The sequence below is a fragment of the Phlebotomus papatasi genome, chromosome 1 (genome assembly GCF_024763615.1).
Source record: "Phlebotomus papatasi isolate M1 chromosome 1, Ppap_2.1, whole genome shotgun sequence".
Classification (NCBI taxonomy): Eukaryota; Metazoa; Arthropoda; class Insecta; order Diptera; family Psychodidae; genus Phlebotomus; species Phlebotomus papatasi.
Window position 1 is genome coordinate 72,601,200 of NC_077222.1, and position 25,618 is coordinate 72,626,817.

A 25,618-nucleotide genomic window follows, 5' to 3' on the forward strand; every position below is an offset into this window, starting at 1 on the left:
TAAGTTTCTTGTAATATTTCCTCCATTTGGGTGAACTGTACCAAATTTCGGACAGCTTGAATTGTCGGACACTGTAACTAAATTGATTAAAATTATAAAATTATCTTCGAATATTTTATTAATACACTTTCCTCTAAATATAACTTAAATTGTATGTAGAACAAGAGGAACAACTTATGATATTTTTTCAGTAGGGGAGACTGGCGCAAAAAGTAACAAAACGGATATTTTATTTTTTTACAAGCTACCCTAGCGCCCCAGAAATTTCTAATTAGTGCAGTCTTATAGGAAATTTACTGCTCTACAACTTTATGAAAGTCATTTTTCTCTATTTTGTAATGAAATATATTTATCGAGCTGTTTTCTAAAAGGTAATTTTGTGACCATTCTCAAAAATGCTGGGGCAAATAGTACCAGGTGTGGGATATTATCACATTTTGATTTGCTTTATTACGAGCTTTCGTAAATTAAAAAAAATAGTTAGGTGACATATTTTCATAGGAAATTTATTCCTCTACACCATTTTAAAACACAGTTTTCTCTATCTGAACGAGAAAAGCGCTTTTCAAGCTATTTTAGAAAAGAACACACAAGAGACTGCTAATCGTTTGACCAATGCAAGCAAAAAGCGGTGAGACGCGAAAGTGACGTTTCTTCTCGCCGTGAGACATCAGAAATTGCTTCGGTCTTTGTTACTTTTTGCTCCATACCTTTTGTTACTTTTTACCCCAAGTGGTCATTTTTAATAAAATGATGTCTGGAGAAAAGAATATTCGGAAAATGCTAAACGGATAGCGGCTTCGTATTCAAAGAATCCAAATCATTTTGGAAATATTCACCAGTGCATCAATTTTGCAAAATAAGTAAGTAAAAATTGATATCTTCTTCAAGGAAAATATTTTAAAAATAGGACTAAAAATTTCAATATTTTTTTATTTCATAAATTCCTTGTTGGAATTCTAAGAAACTTACGACATTGAAGAAGGTCTATGGAGGCTATCTATGAAAAAAAAATGAAGCTGCTATCTATTTTATCTTGGAAGATATTGAATTATGAAATTTTCGATTTGTGACTTTTTACCCCAATCTCTCCTACCATTTGGGATATGAAAACACGTCGTATTTCAGTATTTTGACAAAATTTGCAAAAATGTTTTTATACAAATAAAGAACAACCATTTATTTACCCTAAATTTAATTAAGATTATTTTATTGAAATTTCAGTGTTTAAAGTTAAAGGGATTATCGAAAAATATGAAACATTCTTAGTCACATCACTTCGTGTTGATAGGAGTTTCGTTTGACTGCACAGAAAAAAAATCGCATAAAAATTAAAGTTATCTATTTAATTTTTAAAAGTTTGTACTTTTCACAAACTTCGTTCGTATACATTTTTTTTGTTTTAAGAATTATTGAAATGCCTCAAATAAAGAACATTGGTATACATTATGCAATCCTCTCATCTTGTCCGAAATATGGCACAGTTCCTCTGATATTCACTATTTTTATTTTTATATATATTTTTATTTTTTTATATATAAATATATATAGAATTAGCGTTAATAATAATGCTGGCACAACATTCCATGAAGGAACTAGGCCTTCCCACAAGGGGATTTTTAGACATGCATTATTATTTCTTTTGTACGGGATGAGGTTGTCAGTCCTATGCCCGTGGAATCAAGCGCAGTGAAGTTCGCTGGATGCAATCCGAACACCTTTAACGCCAGAAAAATTCCTGGTGACCTAAAGGGGATTCGAACCCGGGACACTAGAGACGACACACTAGAGCGGGACACATAGAGCGAGTGCTCTACCACTTGACCCATTGAGTGCCCAAAATTAGCGTTATGTGCCTAAAACTTTCTTTTTAAAAAAAAGTGGCAATAAATAGAAACTTTTATCTTATCATACAAAATTATTTAGAAAATTGAACAATAAATTAGAGGAAAATCATGCAGATAAATTTATAAGGAATACTTTCCATATTATAATCAACCAAAATCCTTGGAAAATCTTATTCTTTATTATATGTTTTCCAAATTCAGTTCACCAAGTTCGTTTTGAGTTGTTAATTGAAAATCTTAAATTATCAACCGACTTATGGCCTCTACACACTAGGGAAATTTTTATCTATATTGAAGCGAATTCCCTACGCTTGTGTAGAAAAAACTCTTCAATATGGACATAAATTTCTCTAATGTGTAGAGGCCAGTAGAGAAAAATTAATACTTAAAATGATCGCGTCTTTCGGAGCTAATGTAACCCTTCTCCTAGATTAAAACATATACGCGGATTTAAAGACTAAATACTGTGTGTAGGAATTTAAAGATTAAGATCTACCTTAAATAAAGCACTTAATATAGGCATTAATTTCTAGAAATCATTTCGGATGGAGATTGACAATTTTGCTGAGTGCTGGTAGGATTTCAAAGTAATTCAGCAATGTCCATTATTTCATAAAATTCATAATATTGCTAACTAAAAGTTTCCAATTTATATATTAAAAAAAATTGTTACCAATTATTGTCTAATAGGCTTTTGTATTGATTGCTCCAAACCAGTTGTTCAGAAGCTTTTAATTCATCTTTGGCAAAGGGTAATTTGCTAATCCAATTTAGTGTCCTTGATAATAAAGCTGAATAGGAATATTTTGAGAACTTCGTAAGTAAATCAAATGTAATCTATATATAATCAGCTACAAAGTAGGAATTAGATTGTAAATATGAAATTAAAAAAAAAAAAACCAAAAATTACTACATGATATTAGCAAAATCAATTAAGTAAACCAAGTGTAAAATTATACATACAACAAATAGTTTATTCATAATAATGTATTCAATTAAAAATTTTAAATTTGAAAACAACAGTTAGTAAACAATAATAATTAATAAGTAATAATTAATTAATTTATTTATTATTTTGGGTGCATCGCAAAAAGGTTAAAATTTAAAATGTTTAACCCCAACCCGGTATTTAATGAAGTCACTAAATCATGTTAAATCACCAATCAGTATTATCTTCGATAATTTTATAATCAATGATAATTTCTTTTTTTATTAAACAATAATTATAATAAGAATAATATATTTCTAATTCATGTCGCTGTTCATAGATTTGATACAATTATGGGACTGTATATAAACTATGGGAATGTATGCCGGGGATAATTATACGAAAATCTTTTTTGATAATATCCGGCTTATATAAATTAAATTGTTACTAGCGCAATTCTATATTTAATAGTATAGTACATGCTCTTAAACAAGAGGTTTGTTAAAGTATATAAAATAAGTTCTTATTAAATCTTTAATTAAGGCTGTTTGTGCGCGGAAGTAATGACACTTGGCGGCAAAGTGAAATTAAAATAATTAACACGATGGTTCAAAAAGATATGCTAAAAAACATAACCTCAAAATGTTACCAAAGTGTATTTTTATTCTTGAATTTTTATTATGAATTTATTAAAAATGAAATTTGAGTAATAAAAAAATTACAATCATTAGGATAACTACTTAAAAAGTTCTTATTCAAAATTCCAAAATTAAATTTTTAATGCATATGCTTTTCGTGTCCTTAATACAAACTACTTGATTAAGGACTTTTGTGAAAGGTCTTTTAAGTGCATAGTCTTAAAACTGCGACATGTCATTTTATTTTTGCTATTCGTCACAAAGTAATGACGCTTTTCTCATTTTCATATGTTTGTTTTTAGTAGGATGTTCCACAACCCTTTAAAATTAAGTCATTGATTTAATAACTTATTAATTGCTTAATATGTATCTGCTTAGATTAAAATATGAAGAAAATTAATCCAACACAGAATCTTGGACTGGAATATAGGCTCTAACAAATTTAAGTTTACCACCGCTATGAAATTTCCTCTTAAATTTCTTTAATTAAAATAATCACACATAATTTGCTCAATTTTCATCAAACTTTCATGAATTATTCAGTTATTTTGAAAACCCAGAATTTGCTTATCATAGAATTTTATATGTTTAATGCTTCAATAAACTCCAAACTAATTCACTACACATGAGAACTTTTGCGTTAAACTAGATCGATTCACAGCATATAGTTGGTACTGTTCATTCATAGTTTTAAAACTATTTTGAACCATCAAGTATTTCTGAGAAACTTTCCTTAATTTTCTATTACAATTCCCATCAAGATTTTCACTCAGGAGCAAACAATATAAGAATTGCAATGAAAAATCTCAGTTAATGTCTTGAATACTTACCTAATTGGTGGAGAAAGAAATTTTCAGACCAAAGATTTGCCACTTATCTATATCTTCACTTTCACAAAAAACTCATCCAGAACAGTGCCTTCTTTCAAATTCTTTCAATTCACTGGAAACTTAATGAAAAACTTATTTTCACTCGAATGATTCAAATTCTCACGATAGAACTTTCATATACGGGAGGGTTCCAGTTTATCTCAATCCAGTCAGAAAATCGGTATTGAACATTTTTAGCACTACGTGACAAAAAGTTATGCACGATAAGAAATTTATATGAAATTTTCATAAACTGCTTGTCAGAAATTTATTGAATGGTTGCTCTGTGAATGACAGTCAGAGGTTGACTAATAGTGTCGATTCCGCAATTTAATAGCTTTTCATAAAAAGAAGTTTTATTATCAAATATTATTGAGAAGAAATAGTGAAACCACTACTTCTATTGTGAGTTATTTTAGAGTCACTCTCACAATACTAAAAGGATGCATCTGTTGTATCAGTCTTTCTTTATAATAAACATCAGTAATGTATGATAATACTGTTCTATATACTATAAAACGCTTTAAACAGAACATTCTTCTGGAAAAAACAAAATTTAAATTCAACAACTTTATCTTTATCGCCCCTATATATCTATTTCTGTATAATAACTTTTTCTGATTATATTTTAAAATGAAAAAAAAAATTGTGTATAGCTCTAACTATGCTTTGCTTAGGACATGGATATATGTATTTATTATTATTAGTAAATATTTTTTAACTTTTTGGAAAAAGTATCTCAAAATTAAGGTATGTCCACAATAAAATTATTACCATTCCTAAGGAAAACGTTTCAAAAAAAACTACATAATGTTAAAAAAAATAATTATGCTATTTTAAACTTTACTTTGAATTGCAAAATTACGCAGTCTCCTTTTAATTCATCCTATCAAGTTTTTCATAAAATCATCACTTGCTTCTTATCATTTTTCCCGCTTTTTCTTAAACTTTTCAATGTTCTTGATATGTTTGGCTTTTTTCTTCGAATATCTTTTGATTTTAGCCCAAAATTCTCTCAATATAAGAAGAATATTAGGGGAGAAGAATATTTGGTGGGTTCATAAAATTAAAAAAAATTAAATATAAAAAGAATGAAAAGAATTAAATATAGAAAATTAATGCTGTTTTGAAATGAGAATAAAAAAGAGATGGCAAAACGTCCCAGCTTTGCGGAATGCTCGAATGCTGATGTTTTGGTGCTTACTGATCTTACTAGAGATCAAATTGATTCGTAAGATAATTCACAAAAGCATTTCAAAATCAAAAATTGGTAAATAAATGATCATTTTAGAATGCTCTGGCATGAGTTACAAGCATATGGACGTAAACACGAGAAAAATGAGTCACTTACGGATATTCAATCGATTCATTATACTGATTTCAAGACCAGTTAAATTTTGACTTTCGAAAATTCAAGATGGCGATTTTTTAGATCATAGATATGTTTGGACGAAATGTTCGCCTGGACCACCTCCAAAATAAGGGAAGAGCACCAGCGATCGGCAGTGTTCCTCGGATCGTCAATTTATTACCATATTGTTGCACCAATTCAAATGAATTTTTAAATATTATTAGTTACTTTTTACTATTTAACTCTCACAAGAATGCAGTGTATTAGCTCAGATTTAATTTATAAAACCAATTTTCCGTGAGATACCTGATTAAATTTGTGACGATCCGAGGTACAGAGTACATAGTTGAAATTAAACCTATTTGTTATTAATTTATTGCAAAAATTTAAAATTCAATTGCACAGATATAGTTAAGTGGATCACTAATATATCGATTAGCATACACAAAAATACCAAATAGTATTTTGAGGCTTATTTTTTCAATTAAATATCGAATATTTCTCTTAATATTCCGATCCGGGGAGCTCTTCCCTTATATCCAAAAATAAAAAAAAAATTGTAGGAGCCGTTTTCGAGAAAAACCAAAAAACATGGTTTTGGAGGGGGTGGAAGAGAGTAGGGAAAAAATTAAAAAAAAAACGTCTAGAGATATCGTTTTTTAATTAGGGGTCACCGAAGACCAAAACTTGATATCTCTTACCGTTTAAGCTTTAGGACTGTGACAAGTTGAAAAAAAAGTCGATTATATAGCTGCTCTCTTTGAGTCCGAGCAGTAAAATACATAACGAAAATATGTGAACATAAGAAATATGTATATATTTATAATTTAATTTGTATTCTTTAGAAATAAATTAGCAAACTTTGAATTTGCGCGAAATATATTGCATATAGAACGAACAGTCAAATTTACGTTTACCGAATCCCTCAGGAAGTTCATTAAATTTTAATTATATAAAAACAAATAAAAAATACTGAAAAATATTTGCACAAACCCCTAGTTAGTTCAATTCATGAAATTTAATTATATATGGTGAGCGTCAGCAAAATGAACAAAATGTTTGCAAATATTTCTGAAATAAAGTGCATAAAAAGATTTTTCATTACAATAAGTTATACAAATTTATTTACCATCTGCATCTCTAAACCAAAATGCAAGAAAGACAAAATGAGCATACCTTCATAATTAAGATTAAAAGATAAACTGAAAGCGAAGAAAATGAGAGTAGAATGAAAATTTTGCTGAGAAATAATTAAACACAGGACAAAATTCATTTTCAACTAATTTCCTTTCAAAGTTTTATTACGTAGTCTCAGCAGAATTTGCAGTATCTTAAATGTTGGGAAAATTCTCTCTAAAAATGCTTGAAATACTCTCTATGATTTTCCAGAGGACCAGTGAAAATGACTAAGTAAAGAGTCTCTTAAATACTTTAGATAGAATGAGGATAAATTTTGAGTGAAATGAAATAAGCTCCAAAATAATTATTTCTGAAATTTTCATTAAATTAACAAATGAATAGGCTCAAAGATTTATTTGATACAATAAAAGAGCTTTTTTTATGTATAGCAACAGTCAATTTGTCGAAATTATTTCAATATTTCACGCTTAATGAAGAGAATGTTTATGACTTTGAAGACAGAAACTAATTAAAAGCGAAACAATTTTTTTAAAATACCAACACTTTATTACAGAATAAGTTTTTTTTTAAATAAAAATCCATGAAATGCCATGAAATAATTACTCTCATTCTATCGAATTCGTGTTCGTAATATTCATTTTTCATATCAAAAATATCAGTTACTGTTTTACAAAAAAATATAGTTAACTTCATTTAAAAAAAAAACAGAGCTAATGTTTGTTCATTAAAATTTAAAATTGTACGTGGAACTGTGTAATTTTATACACTCCCCCTCATAGAAGAAAATTAACACTGATTTGCAAAGTCTTTTTTTTTATTTCAGTATGAGAAAATAGACAAATTGTGTTAAGTAATACAGCATATTTATCAGAAACTATCAAACATTTTTGAGTAAATTTTCTGCTAATTTTCGAATTATTCTGATTGGCAAAATTTACTACTTCAAAAATCAATTTAATTAATTAATCCGGTATCAACATATTTACAGAAAAATTTAATCTTTGATGATCGGTCAGTAGATAAAGAAAGACGAATTTTAACTTAAAATATGATATGAGAATAATTCTTGTTTGAAATTTGCGTTTGTGAAACTTGATTTTTTACCTGATCTTTTCTTCCGAATTTACTAACACTAATCACTAACAGTTAGCACGTGTCAAGCCACGCATCAAAAACATACTTTTACTGCCTTTAAATTTGCATTTACTGTGTTTATTTACTTTTACTTTTATAAGAAATGTCAGTAAGATTATAATTAAATGGACACAAGTTATTTTAAATGAATACAAATTTTGTAATCGCGGTAAATGTGATGACCGTCTTGATACGGTCTTACCTGATAGAAAGATAAAATGAACCATATATTGCGCAGTTTCCTCGCAAACATGAATGGTAATTTGCAGAATTTCAAATGGCTACATTCCATTGAATGCCCGTAAGGAATTGAAACTACCATAAGCTTATCGGCGCTTAGCACTGGTCATTTTATTTAAAACAACAAAACTCAACAATCACTATACTTGTATATTTGAAATAGGAATTGGAATTCAAATTGTACTTAAGATTGTCTGGAAAATATGCCATGATATCCCATCTTAACACAATGAAGCATAGGAAATCCTGATGTTTAAAGGAAAGAAGAATGGGAAATTTGACATCAAAAATACGAACATTGTTTCATCGTTTAGCGTTCAGCTGTATGTAAGACATTTAAGGCGTATTGCGTGCTGTCTCCTGTATATAAATTCTACATATAGGGATAGATATGATATCTCTGAGCAATATTTATCAGAAACACATTATATACTGTATATAAAAATCGAAAAAATATCAAAGCATTATTAAAGGAATTTTCTTCACTTGATAGGCATCTCAATTCTTCCGTGATTTCATTCCTTCTCACTCCCAATTCTTTTCAAATTCGAGACATTTTTTCACGCTGTGGGAAACCATAAGAAAACCAATAAATTGAGTGTAATGTGGACTAAATTTTCTTTAATATTGACAATGACGTTTCAATGACATTACATGATGAGCGTACTAAATAATAACCCACAATAACTGATAACTTCTTAATAAAGATATTGTTTTAAAAAAATCTATCTCTTTTATTAATATGGTTAATGAAATTACACTTGTGGGAGAGCACTTCCTATGGGGATTGAAAGACGCGTTTTTTTTTAAACAATTTTCAACGTGTAGATTAGAAAAAAATCCAAATTTCACCCTAAAAAATACACCGCCCATGTACGAGTTTAAGCATCAGTTAACAGGAAATATTTAGTTTTCTAACTCCAGACGAATCTGACTCTGAGAAATCTTGCCCATTTGCCCATCGAAAAGTATGTTTTTCAAAAAACCGTCTCCAACCATCAGGTCCCAAGGGTTGAATTTTAAAAAATTTTTAAATTAAAATTTCAGAAAATATAATTTAAATACTTTACTTTTAAATGCTTAAGAATTTAAATTAAAATAAAAATTTATTAGGTTGAAAGGAATAGAGAAAGTATTGTGTTTTATAGTATTTTTGACCCACATAACCCCTTAGGGTAAGACCCCATAATTTTGGACACTTTCTAAATTTGGACACTATGAGGGTAAAATTGGACACTAAAAATAAATTGATTAAGGTTATGGGTTTTTATTCCAATATTTGATGAATAATGAATTTTATATAAATATTTGTTCTTTTTGGAAGATTTTAACACAAAATTCGTTAAATTTTGAATATGATTTAAGTTAAAATTGCTTGTTGAAAATTCAGTATGAACAATTGCTTACGAGAAATATGACAGTGTTTACTTCAGCTTTATTCAGCTGTGGTGTAGTGGGTGTAGTACCAAGAATTTTTCCTCGCATTTTTGAGTGATATTATTAAATATTTATTGAATATTGTGTTGATTCACGTTAATAGTGATTTGTACATTTGACCTAAAGTGAGATTTACCTTGTGAATTATATTTTTCGTGTGAAAAATGGGCAATTTTCTAAAACATTCACTAGTGTGGGGTGATACTCCCCATTTTGGACAGGTGTTTCTCTCTCGAAATTTTGTGAAGTTTTAGCTTTTGTGATAACTAGGTTGTATAAATGCCTTGAGAAACAGGAGCATCATCTCTATGAATGAGATGTAGTACTGAAGTCAGCTCACTTTAATGAATGATATGGAAAGATCCCAGACTTCTTGTGACATTCTACATTCTACGGTTCTCTTACATGAACAGGAAGAGGACTTGGTAAGATTGATTCTTGAAATAGAGAGCAAAGGACATCCTATTGAGGCGGATTAGCTGTCCAAAGCCAATGTGTCCAAACTTAGAACCAAGTTGTGCTAAATTAGAGTCAAATTCACATCTACATATCAATCCATTTTTATACGTATTAAGACTAATTATAGTAAAAATAAAGGCAATAAACAGCTTGTCAAGTTCCTAAACAACCCTTCTGAAAAAAGAGTAACAAAAAAATTAATCAATATTGAAAATATCGCACTTCAAACCTGGAACATTGGCTTATAAGCACCCTGTCCAAAATTATGAGCCCTTACCCTAAATGGAATAGGGACATTGGCGAGCAAGTTTTTTCGGATGGTAGCGCCATATTATTAAAAGTTTATGAAGGCGACTCAATATTTAGTCAATGGTTATTTCTTTTAAACTTGGCTTAACATTTAAACGTAGAAAAAACCTTGAGTGTTTAGTATCATAATCAACATTCATTTCAGTGACAATACTGACTTTTCTCACAGTATGATAGTAACATACTTTGAAAATAAAAAAAAGAATAAAATAATATGTAAATTAGAAAATCAATTTACTTTTTTCTCAATTGTTTCTTAAATTTGAACTTCAAATGTTTTTTTTTCATGCATAAAACATATTTTTTCTGATATAATGCTTTTTCATTGTTATATTTTTATACATTTCCTTCCTTATCCTTTAAAGTTATTAGAAAATATTTCATTAATAAATTTGTTATTGTAGGAAAACTGTAATAGCTTTTACCATACCATATTAATAATATGTTAATATTTGGCATATTAAAAAGAATTCTTTACGCTTGTATAGAGAAAACTGTCGAAATTTCTTGAATAATTCCAAATATGGACATTAGTTATTCTAGTATGTCGAGGCCATAATACAAGCTCTTCAGGGTTTCTCGAATTTTCTTGGTATTACAAAAAAGGCTAGCAAACTTAGAGAGAAAAAAGATCATATGCCAAAAGAAATTTATCTCGCATTGTAAAATTTTCTTTAAGAGACGAAACATTTTTTCCGCTTCATACAATTCTTTTGAGAATGAAATGAAAGCAGAGAGAAAAATTGAAATTAAAAGCACGATTTTTCTTGGTTTCGGCATTTCCTTCCATGATTTTTACCAAAAAAAAAAAGAATTTATCTATTCAAAACCTATAGAAATTCTCTTTCCTCAATTTTACCCCACTTCGTTGGCGTTTCCTATTTACGCACATTTGAATGGTGTTGTAAAAAAAAAGCTCCCACTCGTTTTAAATTTATGACTTTTATTTCCTACCAGATAAAACGTCTCAAGTATCTTTATATGGTTTGAGGGTAGATCACAGTATAGAAAATCTGGAGTGACGAGTATAGATTTTTCAAGGAAATTTTATATAACACTCCAGCAGACGCAGAAAATCTTTCTTTAAGAGAAAAGATAAATATTTGAGGAAAAATCTTGTGATATTTTCGCAAATGCAACAGTTAATTTATGATGATTCATTCACAGAAGGTCCCTTTCAACAATTAATTTAATTTTTCCTTTGGACATTTATTTATTCTACTCTTTGAAATTCCATGCAATGCAAATAATTTTCATCATACAAAAGAAAATATCCTTATAGACTGTAGACATATTTGCTTCTGTAAGTAATTACTATATACACTTCCTTGTAAAATAAAGTTTGTTAGATAATCTGAAAACTGTAAATAACAAACAAAAGTTCTGAGAAATTCAAGAACTTTTCATAAGATGCTTAATATGAAAATTAAATCTATATTCATAAGTGAGTGAAATTTAAATTATAACTATAAAATATCTACTCACAATATTCATTTGCTGATATTTGACCAAGAATAAGAAGTGAATGAGACTAAAATACAATAATGTGGATAACCGGGGTTTGCAAAGCGTTCTAATTTTGTGAAATGCTTAAACTCGTGACGTAGGCTATTTCCGAAAAGTAGTTTCGTAAACTTATGTGTAAAACCTTCGAGCTCATTGTTACCTTGATCATAACTTATTTTACAAGACGAAACGTGTTGCAAAATATGCCGAAATGGTATTTTTTTTCAAGAATTCACCGTTAGAGTTTAACTTATTAGCTAACAGGAAATATTTTGACTTTAGATATAAGGGAAGAGCACCCCGGATCGGAATGTTAAGAGACATGCTCGATATTTACTTGAATATATAAGCCTCAAAATACTATTTCGTATTTTTGTGTATGCTAATCGGTACATTAGTGATCTATTAAGCTATATCTGTGCATTTAAGTTTTAAATTTTTACAATAAATTTATAAAAAATAGATGTAATTGCAACTATGTACTCTGTACCTCGGATCGTCACGAATTTAATAAGGTATCTCACGAAAAAATTGGGTTTGTAAATTAAATCTGAGCTAATGTACTACATTCTTGTGAGAGTTAAATTGTAAAAAGTAGCTAATAATTTTAAAAAGACATTTGAATTGGTGCAACAATATGGTAATAACTTGACGATCCGGGGAACACTGCCGATCGCTGGTCCTCTTCCCTTTTTTACTCTGAGAGTAATCTAAATGACTGCAAAATAAGTTTTTTTTTTGTCAAAAAGATCTCCGAAAATCAGGTCGCAATGGTTGAATTTTAAGATTTTTAAATGAAAAGAAAATATTGTTTGAATGCTTAACAACTTGAGTTATATCAGTTTTTTATTGTGTTGATATAGAGAAAAATATGCTGTTTATATGTTTTTGACTCACGTAACTCCTTAAGAATGTCATAACATTAAAGCTATAGACACAAGCAAGTATTGATTGTTTTGATTTTATCGGTTTTGAACACACGGAACAGAATTTGATTTTGAACAGAATCTAATTTTTATTTTCAGATTTTTTCACTGTTTCAATTGAGTAAAATAAAATATCATGAAGAAGTGCTCTTCCTTTTTTTCTTCTTTGTAGTTTTTTTTTTTTATTTTTTTCGTCCGTAACAGTAAATAAAATCTAAGAATTTAAAATTAAATTTAGTTGAAAAATTACGCCGTTATACTACTAAAAATTATTTGTATCATGCAAACCATTGATAACCGCTTGTGCTCTCTTCATTTCTTGTAAATAAAACCCGTGTACATCAGTTTGCCATCGGATTTTAAATCACCTGGAGTGACTGAATTCCTAATTATTACTCACTCCATTCTTTATCCATCAAAACACAGACAAGGGCTCAAGTGGTTAGAAAGGTGATGTTCCAATTGCCCGAGACTTCCGTGGTGAGAATTCAACCATACATTAAAGAGGAAGATGGAAATTCAAAAGAAAGGACTGATTAGGGATTAGCTATACCATCTCAAGTCATTAAAGACAGTAAAAGTTTACCTTCTATACCCGCATATTTGAAATTCACGAAATTGCTATTCTATATGCTTACATAAAGTTGAAAATTAGGTGTTTCAAGATTTGAGCTATACATTAAAAGTCTTATTGAACACTCAAGTTTTATACCGCTTTCTACATCAACGTTGATAAAAAAATGTAAGGTAATATGAAAAAAAATCATTTCAATATAAATTTCTTTTCTGACAGTTTTATTAAAACTCTTCACATACTTTGAAGATTGAAATCATTGAATTTTCAATACCACGCCTTTTATAAAAGACGGAAATTTTTCATCTTTTCTCACACTTCGCATACACCAAATAAGGCATAATATATAAAGATATCTGGAAAGTCAAAGAAAATTAGTCAGAAATATATTTGTAAAGAGAATATATTTAAATAAAAAAATATATAACAGAAAGAACAAGAAATTAAAAAAGTTAAACATCGAAAAACATAAAATAAGCCTCGTGACAAAATTCAATGTTAAGATATATCGAGTAGAACATTGCTAAAATTAGTTGAATTTTCACTGAGACCATTCATAGCATTTCTCGAATTTCCAATGAATTGGGCTGTTAATAACAATTCAAATGTGCATTTTCAAATATACGGTATAGCGTGAAAGGTAAAGAATGTAAAATCTACATAGTTGTACGAAGAATGGTAGAGATATATGGCTAAGACTTCATGAAATGTTAGAATTCATAAGTTGAATGCAATATCCTGAAAATCGATTTTACATTGTTCGGATGACTAATGTATCGTGAAAATAAGACAGGAGGCATACTATCGAAGTTACTAGTTCGATACTCAAGTTTATTCATAGTTGACGAGTGATATAAACATAAACTGATACAACAGTTTCTGGAAAATGAATAAAAACTAATAATTTCCTCATTTTTTAGATTTCCACATTGTTTTAGATGTTTAAAAGGAAAAAAAAACTTTTTCTTAGTGGTATTTTACTGTATTCCTTGGTGGTCTTTCTTTTCTCTTTGTTTATCTAAAACAGTGAAGAAATCTCGAAATTTAAAATTAGTTTCTGTTCAAAATGGACCTATTGTATCCCAAATCATTTACAGTTTAGCAAGTACAAAAATCATGCTCTATTCCAATTTTGCTTTAAAATTTTCGGCATTTAAAGGTTTTTGTTTAAAAGGTCTTCTCATACAGTTTTGAGATTTTAAGAAATCTTAAACAAGTTTGACATTTTAATTTGAGCTTCCTTATTGATGATACGTTTGTTACCTTTTAGCTTAAAGCTTAAAAGAAATAGGTTGAAAGGAACTCCTATTGATACTGAAGAACTCGTGTCAGGACCTATTGACACTGTACTCTGTACCATTTGAAATACGAAATTTCAACACTCATCCTTGTTAAAAAACGTTGATTAATGAAAATACGCCATATTACTTACATTCTATTAGATACATTAAATAAATTTGAACATTTTGACAAAAGTTCCCTACCGAAAAGGTGTTCATTGGACCCTATGACTCTTTAAAATTATATAAATACTTATCGGAGAATAGCATTACTATCATTAAAGTTTGATTTGAAGATTAATCTCAGAATTGTGGGGATAATCAGGCTAAATAGGATAAAGTAGTGCAAGTTGGACAGTGGTACAAGTTTGACAATGGTGGTACAATTTTGACAGGGCTTTTTGTCTTGATATATTTAGTACTTCATTTTTATTTGTATATTTTTAATGCTCTAGTTTTATAATTTGGTTCCTTGTGCTTAAAAACTAATATTGTACTGTATTTATTAAGAAAAAAGCCATGTCCAACTTGTACCGGCGAATTGTCCAACTTGTAACACTAATTCCAAATTATATCACTTTACCCTACAGTTCATGTAATACGCATTTACTAAAAAAAATTAAATAGTTTGAACTGCATGCATGAAATTAGTTCATCATTAAACTTTATTTGACATCTATTTATCTTAAAACTTTTTAAGGACGATGGAACCCACCCATACAGCAGGGACTTATTAACAGATTCTTCAAAATATTGAAAATTATTTAATACATATCTAATAAAATACAAGTATTATGAAGTTTTCTCGTTCATTTACTTTTTCTATGAGGATTAGGTGTACAAATTGCCTATCCCAAAATGTCATGACCAGAATTCTTAAAGTTCCAATAGGTGTTCCTTCAGTCCTAGAAAGATTGTAGAATTAATAACGCGGAACATATTCTAATATGAATATTAAATATACGAAAATAAAATTCATCGGGATAAATCATGATCCTTAATATTCACACATAAATTTAAATGCTAACGCTGACATGGAGCAAGTAACATTGGAATAAGTGCAAAATTATCGTAACTTTATTGTAAAGTGATAAAACTTGAAATTTCATTTTGAGAGGTAGCTATTGCAAAACATTTCTTCGTCTTTTGCTGCTCCCTTCTCCGTTTTCTTAGTGTTGAAGAGAGATAAAAAAAACTTGAAAAAAGCATCACAAACTCCAGCTGATTGTTCCCACGTCTCCTTCAGCTTATATTATATATTGCCAATGAAAACACATAACAATATCACAGGACTTTGACGTTAGCAAAGGTACATGGCAGGGTAGTATGAGATTAATTTCTAATTTACAAGATGTGTATTTCTTTAACAAAAGAAAGGAAAAGTCATGGAAATTCGAGAAAGTTTGCTGAGGAAAAAAAGGACCAAAAATCCAATTGAACGTTGCTTTTCAACAATTCCATCTTCTATTTCATCACACTTTTTTTGTCACCGAATATTCTCACAATCTCCTTGTGATTGTTGAGATAATTGATTTCCATTTCCATAGCATGGAATCTTTTCTCTTCTCACAGCCACATACTCTTGAGGTGATGAATGACATGAAAGGAGAACTTTGAGTTACAAGAAGTGAGATGACAAAGTGGATGAGGAGTGTTAACAACAGAGTTTCACAAGAGAAATCTTTATGGGTACAGTGGATGTGAAACTTTATTAATAAGTTCGTTAACCAAGAAGTCATATAAATATTGGCTTAAAAATTCTAAAGTTCAGAAAAAGAAATCAAAAAATAAAAAATTTTCATAAAATGATACATTAAATCATTAAATGAGAAAAACCCAGATTTAATAATCGCAAATTCTGTAAATGGATATCAAAAATTAATTTATTTTATAAAAAACAAAAACAAGATTATTTTCCGATTTTAAACGCATATCAATTTCATATGACTTCTTCTTCATTTTCACCGTTTTCACTCTCAACGAAAATTCATTCAATAAAATGCTAATAAAATATTTAAAGAAAACACTGCCATAAACAGTACCATAAGCACTCAATGGGTCAAGTGGTAGAGCACTCGCTCTATGATGCAAGTGTCCCGGGTTCGAATCCCCTTTAGGTCACCAGGAATTTTTCTGGTGTTAAAGGGGTTCGAATTGCATCCAGTTCATGCAATAATGGATGTCTCGAACTTTCCTTGTAGGAAGGCCTCTCTATGAAATGTTGTGCTACCATTATTATTATTATTATTATTACTGCCATAAAATTCATTGATGCACAAAAATGCCACAGATATTTTTTTTTATTTTAATTTAACGACTTCTGATCTATCCATATTTTTGCACTTTTATTTATAAAAATTACAATATAGTTATATCTGAGAGACATTTTCATCAAAATGGAGTTATATTGAAGGCAATCGATTGGAAATGTCTTCATAAACCACCTCAAAATACCTATAGTAACATCCTACTGTAGTAACATTTATTTTTCAACTTTCGTTTAATCCCCTTTTGTAATAAATAATTATATTGTATTAGTTCAAAATTCAACACTTGTGAGAAGAATTTGCAAAATTTTGAAAAAAATAAATACCTTCATTGAGCATACAGTCTTATGGTGTTATTTTTATAAAAAAAAATCGGAAGCCCCTTTGAAAAGTCTGTGTCTACAATAGTTAACATAACTAATAGTAAATTTATCTGAAGTCAAAAAATCAAATATTTCTGTGAGCCTGTGAGTAAAACTCGTACTTGAACAAACGATTAAAAAAGAGTGAGATGATAAAGCTTCCCAGCTTTGTGGAGTGCTCGAATTCATGAGAAAGAGCTCTCCATAAAATAATTTTTCGCATGGTTTTTGGATGTATACTGGTTTACTACCGCTTAAATTGATTAATAAATTTAAAAAATTATCTATACTTTACCGATGAAAACCGATGCGGCCAGGTTTGAAATTTAAATACCTTTCAAAAAAATTAAAATTTAATCATATCGGTTAAAAAATGAGCCATCTAAAGCATGATTTTCAATAATTCAAATTGGCGATTTTTCTAGTCATAGGTATGGACGAAATCACAATGATAATGAAAAATGCACCGTTTTTTTTAATATTGCCAGTTTATAGGGACTGAAAGCTTATTTCATTTCTAAACAATACATCATCGATTATAGCACAACTAAGCACTTTACTATACTGTACGAGATTATGCATCAGTCAATATACGTATAATACTCTGTGCATTAGTGTTCGAATGCAACTTCAGTGGATTTAATAGACAAAAGACTCAAAAGCCTCAACTAAAATCTCATATTTACAGATAATGCGGTTTCCATTGTCAGTATTATTAACTCAAGTAAAACGTATTGATAAATTTTTCAATACAGCAGAAACCATATTGAGTATATAAATATAAATTCCAATTCAATTATTTTTCCCTATGATGCACAAGTCAACAGGGAATTCTTTAAGAGCCGCAATATTGATATGGGGAAATATTTATTGATTTCCATTTCAATATAATATAAGCTACATGACAGACTTACATATATTTAGGATGGTGCTGGGGGGTGCTGACTTTCCCATTTATTCTACTTTTAATGTGAAGTCCACCCAATAGGACCGTAATTTTATGTGACTTTTGGCAATTCTTGTAATATTCAGCAATATTTCTTGGTCCAGCACCCATGAATGGGAACACAATGGATGTTTTATCATCATCCACCGCCACAAAACGCTTGGCAAAAATTTCTAAAATTAGGGTGTACATATTGTGTTAAGGTGAACTGGTGAATTTTAACTACTGGTAATTTATATGGATGGAACATTGTGAAAAAGCGTATCGTCAACACCTCCATTTTCTCTAAAACGCAGAACACCTGACAAGTTATTAATAATAATGAAAGCTATAACAATTTGCATAGCAATATGGGCTAAATCGTATTAATTTTCATGCTATTCTTTAGACAGCTTCTTCCCTACACCACTGTTTGTTGTTCTTTAAAACTTATCAACAATTCTATAACGTTCCTCAAACACGAAGTCATCAAAATCCATTCTCTTCACACAGTCACTCTCTTAGATTAATTTTCAACCTCTTTTCCTTACCGCTCCATGGTTCACGGTCAAAGATTTCATACCTTCAATCACCATTAATAATAATGGCATTATTAATATTTAATAAAAACTGGGAACTAATAAAAAAAATCATATTTCTTTCAGCATCTCAACTTTGATCAGCAGTACGTTCCACGTGGGATTACGTACTACGATAAGACGATACGAATGGACAAGAATCCCATAAAAACGGCCCTTAACGTGTGCAAGCATCTAATATCAGAGAGGGTGAGTAAGTTTTGTGGCACAAATAAACTCAATGGGAAACAAATTTAGTTTCAGCTTCCATACAGTTTGGGACTTCTTACGAAGAAGTTATAGAGTTGAAAGCACTGCATTCATACCTATTTTTCTGCTTTTTCTACCTCATATATTCTGCATCTCTAAGTAAAACATTTTGGGATTTTAACGTGTTGCTTATATATGTACATGTTATGACTTTTTGTTCATTTCTCATACATGTTCCACTTCGTTTATTATTAGATTTATCTGTAACAGAATTAAAGCAATTTGTGCAAAGAGAGTTTTATTGCGGAAAATCAGTATTTTAGCCATAAAGATTCTCCTTCTCCGTATCTCAATTAAAAATTTAAATACTATCAACTAAATGAACTTAACATGTAGTTACATTAGATCAAACATTCAAGTAGCAATTTGTCAGATAAACCGGTAGGAGAAGTGGGGTACCTTTGAACTGAAGTACCTTTGTGATTAGATTTTTCCCCTATTTTTAAAATGAGTAAAACTTTATCATAATATAATTAACTTCATAATTGGTTTGTAAAAAAGTATATCATGGTATAAGGGCCATATTAAAAATACTGAAAAAAACCCTATTTCATAGTTGCGTCAATTCATAGATACCCTACTTCTCTCTAATGTTCTGCTAAATAGAAATAAAATTGTGATGTTAAGCTTTTATTTATAAAGTTTTATTATGTATTTTCTATGTGTAATTCATAAAACTTTCAAGTATTTTTTTTATACAACTTTAATGGATTTTTTCGATCTGATTGAAATACAAAATACCAATATTTTGAGTTGCACTCATCAAACAAAATTTTTTATATGGAAGTATAGTAAGGCCATGTAACTCCGACGATTGCAAAACTCGGATGCCGCGACCGATTTAACTCCGATACATCCACTTAAAATATAATTTATATTTTTATTTCTGTAATTAATTACTGTAGTATCATAATATAACTATTCTACTTTAAGAAAAACCAAAAATTATATTTTTATCGGTTTAATAAGTGGGTAAGAGAAATATTTTTTAAGCTCGGGTCAGCTGGGTTGTGTACTAAAAATTTAATTTCTGAGAAAATTTTGCTGTTGACAGCTCGTCGCAGGAAAAAGTTTAGTGTTTTTTCTATATAATAAAACATTATTTGCAATCAAAATTATTAGTAAAAGTTAGTGTAGTTATTGATCTACAAGGTGAGTAAGAGTTTATTGATAATATATTAATAATTCATACAGAAATAAGTGATTTTTGTGAATGTTTACATTTCGATGCATGTCGGATGCGGTGAAAGTCAATGTTTTGGTTCAGAATTTGCATTGTTCAGGACTCTTTTTCTGTTTCAGATGCCAAAGGGAACAAAAGAAAAGACCTATAAGGACAAGCCCGACTCTAAGGAAGGTATTAGGAATGCCTTGCAGTGTGTACGAGATGGTTCTACCATAGCATATGCATCCAAAACATTTAATGTCCCAAGAACAACACTGCACAACAAATTGACCGGCAAATACCCAGAGGAGTGCCCCAATGGCAGGCCAACAATTCTTTCAAAAGAACAGGAAAAAGAACTTGTCAAATGGATCCTGGGATGTGCGGATGGCTGGCATCCCATCGGGAAGGAACAAGTTCTGGACAGCGTTAAACTCATCTGTGAGGTCTACAAAATTCCAAACCATTTTACAGCTGGAAGACCCGGAGACGTTTAGTTCAGGAATTTTCTTAAGCGTCATCCAGAGCTCAGCATGCGCAAGCCAAAATCCTTCTCATTGGAAAGAGCTACTGTTACTGCTGAAGACCTCACGGAATGGTTTCAGAATTGTCTTAAATATTTCACAGAACATAACCTTCTGAGCATTTCACCAGACCGTGTTTTTAATTGCGACGAAAGTGCCTTCTTTTTGACACCGGAAGATGGAAATGTCCTGTCCAGAGGTTCACGTGTAGTTCCATCTCTTCAAAATTCATTACCGAAGCAATGTATCACAATACTCCTCAGGGTGTCAGCTACTGGCGAACTTGCTCCTCCAATGGCTGTTCATAAAACTGACATTACTCCAAAAATTGCCATTCACAACGCAGAAGGATGGAAAATGGGAACGTCACCACAGAGTGGCTGGATGGATGGGCCACTTTTCTATGCTGGTCTTTATTTCCCGAAAATTGTTTTCCAACATTCAGAGGAGTCCATTATCAATAACCAGCACGATCAGGCCACCGACAATAATCCTTCAAATGATCCAGTCATCCCTGGAAACCAACTCTCTGCAACTTCTGAGACTCAACCGATCTTCGACACACTAAAACAATGCTATTTCTGGCCAGGAGAAATTCCAAAACGTCGTCAGAAGAAGAGGGTCAAAGCCAGCAATGTCAAACACCAGTATATTGTATCTTCCGAGGAAATTATCGCGGAACAGGAGGAAAAATTGAGGCAGGATTTACAAAAAAAGAAAGAAATTGCTGAACGGAAGTTGACCAGAGAGAGGAACAAAAATATAAGGGCAGAAGAAAAGGAGATAAAACTAAAGGAGAAACACATGGTAAAGGAAAAGGCTCAAATGCCAATTGAAGCTGAAAAGAAAAAACGTGGAAGGAAGTCAGCCAAGAAAACCGAGGAAAAATCAAAGAATTGAGTGCAATCTTAAAATAAATAAAAATATATATAATTAAATAATAAATTAATGAAATTAATTGATGGAATAAAACTCTAAAAAATGTTTTTTAAATAATATCTTCTCATTTTTATGCATTAAACTTTTCCTTAAAATGAGCATCCGAGTTTGATCGAATTCAACGGAGTTACATAAAAGCGTCGCAGTAACATTCTTGCGCATATATTAATATTATCGTAATTTTATTAATTTTCATCAATATTATTGCTAAAATTCTATTTCTATTATGATTCTAAATTAAACAAAGAATAATTCTATTGATTTGGAATGGGGAAAAAATATTTCATCAGTCCAAAAACAAGCATTAAAGTCGCACTCTATGAAAAGTATCCGGATTACCTCTCTTTACTATAATGGTTTTAATTAAATCTAAAAAATTGTTTTTGCATGTTGACTTTGCAAAATCTTTTCATCAAAAATAGAACAATAAAGTTCTAGAATAACTGTTATGCATATTTTTCAATTTTTTTTTTATTTAGGACACTTTGGTTTCTAAAATGGGTTGTCTATTATAAGTGCCATATACCATAAATGCCATTGGGTAAAAACTGAATTTAATAAGACAAAACTTAAATTTGAGCGTTACTCAATTTAGAACTTAAAAATCAGTGAATCAAAATCAGTGAGTTAAAATTCAGTAAATAAGAAATTTAAAAAAAAAAACATTTATTTTCTTTGCAACTATGTTAGATCTTAATTATACATTAAATTACACCAATTCTTGTAGAAATGTACGTTTTCTTCTTAACAAATTAGTATTTTATTTGAAAAATTTAATATTTTACAAGCAAAAAGTTTTTTTCACCACTCATTTCGTTTTTTTGTCCCGTCTTAATAAATATTGCGATTCAAAAATTTCAACTTTAATTAGCTATAGCTTCTGGAGCATAAGGTGTGACAGAAAATTATTTTCGGGTGAAATTTTCACATCACGAAATTAAATTTTAAAATTTATATCCCATATTGCGCATCAAACATTAAAACAACTTGTTTATGGCACTTGATTGCTTTTACCTGTTGCCATTTAATTCAATTTCTATAGAAATATAAGTACTTTGTTAAACAGAAAAAAACAGTGTAGTGAAAATGTAGTTAACACAACTAATGACACTAAAATTACATATACATGAAAATAGGGGAAGGCTGTAATGCTTCAAACATACTCTGGCTTCGACCACTTTATATTTTTCCCATATTCCTTTAATGAATCTGACTTATTTATTTTTAGGAAGTATGTGATTTAATATTACCTATCAATATACATTGTCGTAGGTCAGATCCATTAAAGAAATATTGAAAAAAGTATAAAATGTTCGAAGGGGTAAAGCCTTCCCCTATATGAATAAATTGATAAAATTGTTAAAACTCGAATAAAAACCTCCAAAGAAAATTGAGTGAGTATTTTAAAGAAAATCAAAAAAAATATACGGGGAAGTGAAATATAGGGGGGGGGGTACCTTTGAATTGTGGCAGCATTGAAATTAGGCTTTTTATCCTATTTTCTTTTAATTGTAATGTACTTAAGTTTCGCAATTGGTTTCTGAAGGTAAATTATAACATTATAAGGTCTAGACTGATTTAAATATAAGAGAAAAGGGGTGACAAAGCGTCCCAGGATTTGCGAAATGCTCGAACTCGTGACTATAAGATGTTATATACCTCAAAAGTACTTTCGCATCATTTACCATTTACCGGTTCTCAACCGATTTGAACCGATTCATAAAACATTCAAAAGATTCTCCAAAATTTTTTAAAAAGCAATTGAATTGATTTACGGATAAAAATTATTTATCGGCCATGAACCGGTTCAGTTTTATAGGAAATTCCAAGACATTTCCAACGAGCCCAAAAATGATACCATTCGCTTCATAAATGCGCTCTTTAGTGTCTTTTAACCTTTGACCTTGAAAAACCGTTATTAGGAACGATTCAACGGTATTTTCGTATATAGAAGGAATGTTCGCCTGGGTAATCTCTAAAACATATCCAAAAATGAAAAAAATCGCACGAGGCGTTTTCGAGCAATAGCAAAAACACATGGTTGTGGTAGGGGTAGGGGAGAGGTGGGGGAAAAAAGAAAGGCATGTTAACGATCCTTGGGTCGACTTATGGGAGGGTTCCCCGAAGATCCCAAAGTCGCTATCTCTTACCGCCTTTACAGCTGGCAACTGTCGAATGGACAGACGGACAGACTGACGAACAGCGTGACATTTCTCAGAAATCGTCTGAATTTGTTGACAAAAGTGGTCTCCGTGGGGGGGGGGTGGAAATTTTGGGTGGTGAAAAAATCGAGGGTTTATATATACTGCTCTCTCCGTGAAGTTCAAGCAGTAAAAAGCCCTATTTCAAAGTTGCCTCAATTCAATGGTGCTCCGGTGAAAATTATTTTGCTCTCTATTCATGAAGCATTGGTGATATGGTATAGTAAACTTTTCAGAAACCGACAAAAAAAATCCGTTATCTTAACAATACGTATACGAAAGAATTTATTTAAAAAAAAAACTCGCGACTTTATTTCTTGCGATAATACTTCGCTGAGGTTATTACTATATAAAGACGCAATTCGAGATATCATCACAAGTATTCAATGGCATAGCTCAAAATATAAATCTTAAACTATATATAACTATATTTTATTATAAAAATAAACCAGAAGATAAAGATAATAAAACAAGTTTGATATATAGTATTGAAAACGAATCTAATATTCCAGATTCATGTATAGAAGAAAATATGGAGATCATTTTTATTATACGTACGTTTATTAATTTTATTATTTCTTCAATAAATTCACATAAGTTTTTTTTCAATCTCAGCCCCTTTCAGGGAGTAAATGGAAGTCGACTGAGGGATAAAAACAAAAAAGCTTGATTCTTCCTCAGTTGAAAAAGCTTCATCCACTTGTGCATAAATTGCCTTTATTGCTGAAGGCTGTAAATACGTTGGGTGCTTTTTCCAGTCATCTAGATTTTTTTTTGTTTAAGAGAAGAGGTAGGGCAGTCAGATAGGGCTGCAAAATGAACGACAGGGATGGCTGTTTTGAAGAATGGGGGAATAGCAACCAGTAATGATTTTCCAAATGGTTTCTCATTTATGTACTTTCCATAGGTGTACGCCATGGTGGTATCCCATGAACAGAGTGGGGATCTATCACCAGCAGCCGTCAGCTACACCAGCGGTTTCTACCAAATCCCCGTCATTGGAATTTCATCCCGTGATGCAGCATTCTCTGACAAAAATATCCACGTGTCATTTCTTCGTACTGTACCACCGTACTATCACCAGGCAGACGTTTGGCTGGAGATGCTGAGTCACTTTGGTTACACAAAGGTTAGTCTAAAGCCCAGATCAAAGTCCTAGCATTCCTTACGAGACGGAACTTTCGTCCAGAGTTACTGTAATCACAGATTAGATACGGAGGATTTGTGGACGTGCCTGAGATTCTTATATGAAATGAACAAAATCCATGATACCTCTTAGGCTTCATTACGGCAACGTTTGATATACCATTCCTAATACTTAAAAGAAAATTTGTTATATTTATACGTAATTCTCAACGCTCTTAACAATCTCACCTATTTTAAAACTAGAAAGCTTTGAATCGCTCTAAGTTTAAATAATACATCTTGACCGTCTGGTCTAAATCATACGAAAGTGTAAAAAAATAATATTTGAAAAATTAAAATTTTAGATATCACTTGACACATTGCACTGCATGAAATTTACGTGATTTATTGTTAAGATTAAACTATTATCTATCATTCTAGGGAGTTACATTGTTTTAGGTGTATGATTCTTACATAATCAAACCTATCTTATTTATCACAATCATTATGAACACTTATCACAATTAAGTTGTAAATTTGTGTATTATGATAATTTCTGTAGCAATAATTTAATTTGTTTTTTTAATATTTATGCATTATAGATTCCGACCCCGATAAAGATAA

At 30.4% G+C, this 25,618-nt stretch overlaps 1 protein-coding gene across 1 annotated transcript in view; it reads left to right on the plus strand.

The window, feature by feature from the left end:
* The window catches only part of LOC129800707 (glutamate [NMDA] receptor subunit 1), a 159,195-nt gene that overhangs the window by 101,543 nt on the left and 32,034 nt on the right, over positions 1 to 25,618 (plus strand). The window contains exons 3-4 of the mRNA XM_055845305.1: positions 18,858 to 18,980; positions 24,777 to 24,998. Coding sequence (XP_055701280.1) covers positions 18,858 to 18,980; positions 24,777 to 24,998 — 345 coding nt within the window. The remainder of the gene's footprint in view (positions 1 to 18,857; positions 18,981 to 24,776; positions 24,999 to 25,618) is intronic.